At 39.9% G+C, this 7,853-nt stretch overlaps 1 protein-coding gene and 1 long non-coding RNA gene across 5 annotated transcripts; both read right to left on the minus strand.

Annotated features, from left to right (window-relative positions):
• Positions 1-4: 4 nt before the first annotated feature.
• Positions 5-4,102, minus strand: LOC137600854 (suppressor of cytokine signaling 1-like). 4 transcript variants are annotated; one of them, XM_068322717.1, is made up of 4 exons: positions 4,066-4,102; positions 2,281-2,678; positions 1,564-1,745; positions 5-1,438 (listed from the first exon to the last, which is right to left on the minus strand). In XM_068322717.1, exons 2-4 carry the CDS (start codon positions 2,443-2,445, stop codon positions 1,111-1,113), a joined length of 675 nt encoding a protein of 224 aa, XP_068178818.1. In that variant the 5' UTR covers positions 2,446-2,678; positions 4,066-4,102; the 3' UTR covers positions 5-1,110. The 4 variants fall into 4 exon arrangements, with proteins under 4 accessions (XP_068178818.1, XP_068178819.1, XP_068178816.1 ...); XM_068322718.1 differs by having other exon boundaries at positions 3,962-4,102; XM_068322715.1 differs by lacking the exon at positions 4,066-4,102 and adding an exon at positions 3,563-3,706.
• A 957-nt stretch (positions 4,103-5,059) lies between these two features.
• LOC137600855 (uncharacterized) lies at positions 5,060-6,635 on the minus strand. The gene is made up of 4 exons (XR_011036992.1): positions 6,569-6,635; positions 6,390-6,460; positions 5,485-5,577; positions 5,060-5,395 (listed from the first exon to the last, which is right to left on the minus strand). It is a non-coding gene; the product is annotated as an uncharacterized lncRNA (long non-coding RNA).
• Between the last annotated feature and the right edge of the window lie 1,218 nt (positions 6,636-7,853).

Consider the following 7,853-nt stretch of genomic DNA (forward strand, 5'->3'; position numbering starts at 1 on the left):
CGCATAAATAAATCAAATCTGCTAATAATACAGACATTTACACAAAGTATGCTAAAAGCTAATGCAGCGTGCTAGCATTGTGACACAGACCATGCTAGCAGTCCGATAAGCAGACAGAAAGGTTGTGGTGTGAGCTTGCAGTAAACGGTTTGTCCTTTAGAGGTCGCCACGGTGTCATCCTCTATCCATTTTCACATAAACAGTCATATTTGTTTGACCGAGTTTTTGATGCTGGATTCCCTTCCTGCCACAACACTCTGCATTTATCTGATCTTGGGTACACATTTGCCCTTGTGGGGGCACAAGACGTTTATTTACAGATGATGAGAGTGTTTTTCGTTTGTTACTTGTTTGGTAATAAAAAATAATATTCACCTGATGTTGGCGCTATAGAGATAATGTCATTTCCTCTGACTTCCTGTTAGTATAACAGGAATTAATACAATATTTACATTGATGTGGATTTTATGTGCAATGCATCTTGGTATATGTAGGTAGTGTCAAGCACAGCTTCATGAAAGGAACACATCCTCTTAAAACAATTGTTATTCATCTTACAACTCAGATTAATAAAGAAGATTAATAAAAAACTCGACTGTGAGACTGGCTGTTCTCTCACTGTTTTGAGATGTAAAAAAAAAATCACTTTATTGTGACAATTATGGGAAATTCTGTTAAACGCATTCACTTTATCAGACTTCCTCATTTCATCTATCATTTCTGAAGAAGTAGTATCTGAGTATTTGTCCCGTAGATGTCGGAAAAAGAAGTCATCATTGCCAGGAAGCAGCTCCTCCTTTTTAAAAAAAAATAAATTAAAAAACTGAAAATGTAACTACAGATAAAAATTATTTTATTATCTTTATTATTATCTTAATTATAGGGCTGAAAGACTTAGCAATAAATTGGACCTGTGGTGTCTTAATCAGAACAATAAAAAAAAGAAAGAATACCAGGCAGAGTCAATTTGAAGCTGCTTCCTATGTGTTACCTTGAATTTGTAATGTTCAAGTACCAGTTTGATACCGTACAAAAAAAACTGTTGAACATTTTGAAAACAGAAACGTATTCCAAACATTTGTTTACTCAGACATTTACACACACGTGTGACTATATAAAGTAAGGATACACATATACATAGTCTTTCACTCCACTACTGAGTCCGGCTAAGGTTCCTATATTTTCTGCTCCGTGTGTGCGAATAAGAGCCCGTCTGCACATTTCCTTTAGGCACTCCGGCCGCTGCTTGCGATACGGTACCGTCAGCTTACAAGAGGAGCCGGTGTAAAACGTGAGCAGATCGAAGAGCGAAGCAAAAGTCTTGTGGCTGCCATTCAAACAGAAGAGCAGGTTGTCGTTCAGCCGGATGCGAACGCTCGTCGGGCCGTCGTCGCTTTGGTAACTCAGTGTGAAGAAAACATCCGGCCGGCCGCTGTCCCTGCAGAGTCAAGACGTTTGGACAGGTCAACACAGGGTTAAATAGAAAACCTCAAAGATGGAGAATGAGGAACCTGACTTTACACAAGCTACTAAACACCACACTAAAATTTTTCAGTGCGTTACCTGATGAGGAAGGTGCCCAGGGGGGCATCTGCCAGCATCTCGTGGGCTTTCTCCATGGGCATCGATCCCCAGTAGTAACCGCTGTGCTGGAGCTGCATAAAAGTGTGCTTCACGAGTTTATACTCCGCAGCGCTTCGGAACAGACGGAGGTGTGTGGGCAGGTCGTCAGCTCCCTTCCCTTCCTATGAAAGAGGAGGTTTTAGGAATAATTCATGTTTTTAACACATAACAGACATGCATTAACATATTATAATGCATTACTAAGGAATAAAAGCAAATAAAGTAGGTAATATTATCCCCATGTTGGTCAGCTGCACATCATTGATGATGCAGGTATGTTATTTTCAGTAGATGACCTGAGACATTTTCATTACATGACAATAGATGACTGACAGATATCTTTACAGTTTTATGGTTTTAAAAATTTTGTAAACGTATTTTTATATATTTAATTGCTCATTGCACATATCTGTTTATATTGCATATTTCTGTTTATTGTGTATTTTAGTGTTACTGTGTGTTTTTCTGTGTATTGAGTCTGGTTTTTGCTCTTTGCACTCTGCTTGTCCTTTTTGTGTACCAATCCTGCTTTATGTGAGTGCAATTGCCATTTGTGGAAAAAGTAAGTTTTTTTAATTGAATTGAGATGTTAATAAAAGTCTGGATGCTTAAATACAATTAAATCAAAACCCCATAATACACAAAGAGCAGACTAGCCTGTTGCCAGGGTTCGGTTTCCTCGCGGCTCTCTGCTTCAGCTCTCGCTGCTCTTTCTGGACCTGACGGTTCTTCAGAATGTTGGTTCTGGTTCTTCTTCTCTGCTTCTTGACTCTGCTTCTTCTGGCCGTCTGCTGCTGTCCGGTCAGGATTGTCTCTGACCATCCTACAAAGGAGACGCCTCCTCTCGACGCCCTGCTCCTCATGTGTTCACACGTAGCTCCTCCATCACCGGATACTCTCAGGTCAGTCATCTGCTGCCCAGTCTTCTCAGAGACTCCATGCTGCTCACAAATCAGTTTGAGGTTCTAATCTGGATTCATCAACAACACAGGAAGTGTTGGCAGGAAGCTGAGACGGGATCAGTTTTGTCATCTGTCATTGAATAATCCCAGGAGCTGATGAGTGGAGATGACAATCATAATTAGAATCTTTTATTTCACCTGAAACAAGAACAGGAACATTGACTATCATGAATTACCAACAGGTAGACGGCAAGACTCGCCACAGAAAACCACGTGGGACTGAAGAATAGATAGATAGATAGAAATGTGCATCAGTGGTGACTTCATTCACAAAAACTATAATATAATGATGACGACACCGAAAACCACGAGAAAGAATATTTGCCACCTGTCTCATACTTTTGAGACATTTGTTTTTCAGGACATTGCATCATAAGTTAAATTTTTTTTTTCTTCCTGGAAAACCTGATGTATGCAAACAGATGTGCACATCTGTAAAAACACACAAATTCCAGTTGCTGTAACTCCACTGCAGAGGCTGCAAAGTCAGCGCGGAACGCTTTCACTTTCCAAAAAAGCGATTTGAAAAAATCCCAAAAAAAATTCTCTGCTATTTAAGTTTATCTCGACTGATTTGGATTTGGTGGACGCCCAACCTGCAGGAGTTTGTTTACACAGCTCACATCTGCAGAGCAAAGCCACAATGTGCCTCCAAATAAAAGACAAAAAAACACAAACAAAACGTAAATAAATTGTTAATATTTCATATTTCCCTGACGTTTACATGTTAAGAATCAGTAATGAGATGATCTGTCATGTTTATGCACTGCGATCGGAGCGGTTTCCTTAAAATGATCTGATGTGAAATCCACAAAATAACGCATCCGTGCGTTCACGCCTTGCAACGACAGAATCCAATCAGTTTGCGTGGTTTTTTTTTGTGTTGTTTTTTTTTTGTAAATATGTTTCAGTTTTGTGTTTGGAAGCAACTTAATGCAACTTCAGTGATGCTGCCGCGAAATAGAAAGCCTCCTTACCTCCGTGCGCCGGACTTTTGCGGACAGACGCGCTCCCTGCCATCAGCTTTCGTTTTTGCGCAAAACGCGGCGGCTGTTCCGTTTTAAACTGCTGTCACCGACCCGAAGCGGTTCATTGCCGTTATCAACACACACAGACACACACACACACACACACACACATGCATCATTCAGGTGTTCGCCCGGATGTGCTTTCGCTTTCATTCTGGTTCTGCGCTTTTTGTAAAACACGTGATCTGCCGGCAGCGAGCACAGGCGTTTATCGAGCCAGCTCAATCTCTCTCCATTATGGGCTCTAAAAAGCCACATTAAAATTGTCAAAAAAAATAATTCAGGACCGCGAAGATGTTCCTTTGGAATCTAGGATCACATCGACAAGAAAAAAAACATTCTTCACACCGGTGGTTGAATTTCTTCAGGGTCTCCAGGTGATGCTGGTCCACAGGTGTTCATCTACGTGGGTGATCTCCAGCCAGAAGAATGACAGATAAATCCACACCCACCTGTTGTGCAGAAGAAGACCTTCACACTATCCGTGCACATCCCAAACAATAACGCATTGTCTGATGCACGACGGACTTTAAACTCCACCTGAAAACACGCCTCCTGTGGCCACATGATGCCATGAACCAAATCCTGGAGAGGGACAATTATATTTAATTTAGGGGGAGGAATACTGCTTTAACAGGCAGCGATTAATCATAAACTGATGGGTTGTTTTTTTTACATCACCATTTTGAAGTGGGATGTAATGAAAGTAAAACATGAAAGAACAGGAAGGTGAGCTCATCGAGTGTGAACACTGACAAGCATGTGATAAGAAATGGGGGTGATTTCTTTTAAACCCGGGTGTGAAACAGGAATTTGAATTTAATAGTCTAATGCGATAAATGTGGAAGAGTCAAATACATTTCATGTCAAAGATTTTTTTTTTAAACTTTTCACACAAAAATTATACCGTTAACTTGCATAAAAAGGTGCAGGAACCACCAATGCAGTTAAAAGACTATGAATTCAAACTGTTTACAAGCAGTTGGTTGGATTCTTTCAAAATAAAACCCCTCATCTGTTATGATTCCTTACATTAAATTGATATCACTTTGAGAATCCAGAAGCTCTATAAAAATCTTCATGAAACCAATGGCAGTCTTAGTTCTGCTTTTTAGCTCTTGGAATGATTTTTATAATTTGTACTAAGTTCTTCTTCTCCCTTAGAACCTCCAGGAGGCCCTCCAGTAAACCATACTGGGTTCTTTTTAAATCCAGGGGTCGACTTTCAGTTTCCAACAACCTGGGGTGAAGCCTCCTTTTGGAACGAGTCTGACATCCCATAAAGAAGTTTTCCAGACTTTCCTTGAAGTTGACCTAACATCCCGGATGTGGATCACTCCAACTTGATGACCTCATGATTTATTTGACACTTATTGGTCCAAGATAAACAAAATTCCAGCACAACCTGTTGACAATTTCTGACATGTTGCCAAGACAAACGGACAAAAGTGACTGATCATGTGACCTTTGTGACATGATCAGACGCGCTATTAACTCATTAGTGGAGGACATAAAGGCATGGGGTCAGATGGACAGGTGGGATTTAACTATTACACCGTTCACACATGCAGCAAACACACACACTAACATCAGAGAGGGTCCTTACAAAAATCAGATCTGAGGCTATTGATTATCTACATGGCGTTTATTCACTAGACAAAGTGAAAATCTACATCAGTCGCTCTTTGAGGCTGTGGAGGCCAAGTTTTCTTTTTTGCTTCGTCTGTGCATCAAGTAGGCGGCTGCTGCTGCAGCTACCATCCCATAGGTGACCAATACCCACTGTAAGAACAGAGAGAAAGACTGTCACCTGAGGGCTGTGTGTGCGTGTGTGTGTGTGTGTGTGTGTGTAGGAGTGTGTGTGCATGTACATTTCGACGGCCCTGCGTTGTGTAGCTATTTAAATATTTCCTCCAGCCGGTCAGTTCCACAGAAGTCGGTGCGTCAATACCAAACAGCTGTTTCTGAAAGACACACACACACACACACACACACACACACACACACACACACACACACACACACAGTAACAGTAAGAGGAAGTGTTATTGACCTATTAAGCTCTGGAAAATTTAGGAGGAAGTTTTAAAACCTAAATACGTACATCAAATCACAAAAGAGCTTTGTAAGTGACACGACCGCATTGGTGTCGGATCACATTTCGAGCTCATGAAACAAAAGTAAAACTGACGTGCTGATACTGTGTTTCCAAGAACACCTGCTATTAAATTATTACCTCCTCAGAGGTGGCGTGTTGCTTTCACTTGCGTTGGCAGAAGCATTCAATTTTACATGGGTTCCAAATCGAGGGACGCTCGTAAAAAATCATTTATCGTTTAACAGATAGAGCTTTTCCATCTCCATTCCTTACCTATAATGAATACACAACAAATAAACCCCCCAGCGATCAATTTAGTTTTCTGATAAACTGCTGCACAGAAGGTGTGTTTGTTTCATAACCTACTCTACTATGACACTAGGTGGAAGAATGGTGCATCTGTCATTACAGACATCATTACATTATGTAGACTGGTCCATCAACGGGTTCTTTTATTGTTTATTAATATCTGTGTGACTCCAAATCGAGGGTCAAACTTAGAGGTGACCTTTGTTTTGGGTGCTGCAACATGAATGGTTTAAGAGCCGCATTGGCGTCTAGTTATTAATGATTTAATGCAAAATCATTGACACAATATATAATAATTGATGCATATTATTGTTCTTGATATTTATAATAGTTACTGCAGTCTTTGACATAAAATGTTATCGTTCTAACCTTCACCTCCGTTACCAAATGACCGAAGCTGCTGAGAGGGATCCGCGTTTTAACAGGAGGTATCGACATCGCTGCAGAAAATATGAATGAAAACGTTTAGTTACTCCATTTTTACATTATTATTCCGCATTTTCAGATTTATTTAGGCTTACTTTCGGCCGTTACTCGTGTATACTTACTGTTTTGCGTTAATTTGGACCAAGAAGCAACGCTTACACAACAAACAACAATCACTTCCGGGAGGCGTGACGTTTCAAAATTATGTCCAATCGCGTGTTTCCTAACAAAGTGCATGACCAATACGATGGGGTTTAGTGGGCGTGGTTTGGAAGCGGTTACACAAACAGGGACCAAGTGCCTGCTTTTACTCTACATGACCACAAGATGGCGCAAAAGTAACGTTTTTGAGAAGATCGACCTGGAAACACATCAAGGCATAAAAAACATTACAGCCCAAGAATATACAGTATATTCTGATCGAAAAATATTGTTTGTTAAACGATAAACTTTTTTACGCCTGAACAAAAATCTAATTAAATATTTGATATTACAACCAAAAAAAGTGATAATTCCCGTTATTACAAACTGCCCCTCTTCATTCAATTATAATTAGTACCAAAAGATATTTCGCTTTGAATGAGAGTTATATATTTATTGCTTACATCCACTAACATTTCGTTCTATTTTGAATGGAACTTTAAAATTTAAATCCACACTGTTAGTACTACTACTACTGCATGCGACTAAAAGTAAAAGTGTGATCTAGAATGTGGTAATAATTTCCCCCCCGGGCATTAATATACACATTTACACACTTGTGAATAATGAAAATATCTGCTTGTCAATTGTTAATAAATGGCAATGAAGAACATCATGGGACCATCGCACCTTCACCTACAGGTTAAAAACATGTCCTCAGCAGTAAAATAAAGGATCACGGAAGTCACATTCAATGAAAGACTAAAAACAACTCATTATGGTTGACTTATAAGGAAATTAAGAAACAGGTTAATCTGCACTAACACAAACCAGTTACTGTCAACAAGTTCATTCATGAAACGTGCTGACAAACCTCACCCCATCTCTTAACTCGGGACAGCTCCTAAACAAAAGTTCCTCATGGTTTGGTCGCTGTGCACAGACATGAAAAATTGCAAAGCTCCAAGTAAAATCACAAGTTCTGGTGCAGTAGTCCACTTCTAGTGTGTCAGCATCACCTCTGCTCCAGCAGCAGCTCGGAGGGACTGTATTTCTTTATTTCTGAAGCATATGTGAAGCTACAGCTACATGGCTTATAGTAAACACCGGCTTTGAAGCTCATTTATTAAAGCTCTACGTCTACGTCTCCATGAACTGAAACACAAAACCTTAAAATTCTTGACGTTTCTAACCAACATTTAATGCTGTCCACTTTTTAAAATTACATTACAGTACATTTTCTAAACTGACTGTTAAGAAATTCTT

Source organism: Antennarius striatus, chromosome 8 (assembly GCF_040054535.1).
Source record: "Antennarius striatus isolate MH-2024 chromosome 8, ASM4005453v1, whole genome shotgun sequence".
In the NCBI taxonomy this organism is placed as follows: domain Eukaryota; kingdom Metazoa; phylum Chordata; class Actinopteri; order Lophiiformes; family Antennariidae; genus Antennarius; species Antennarius striatus.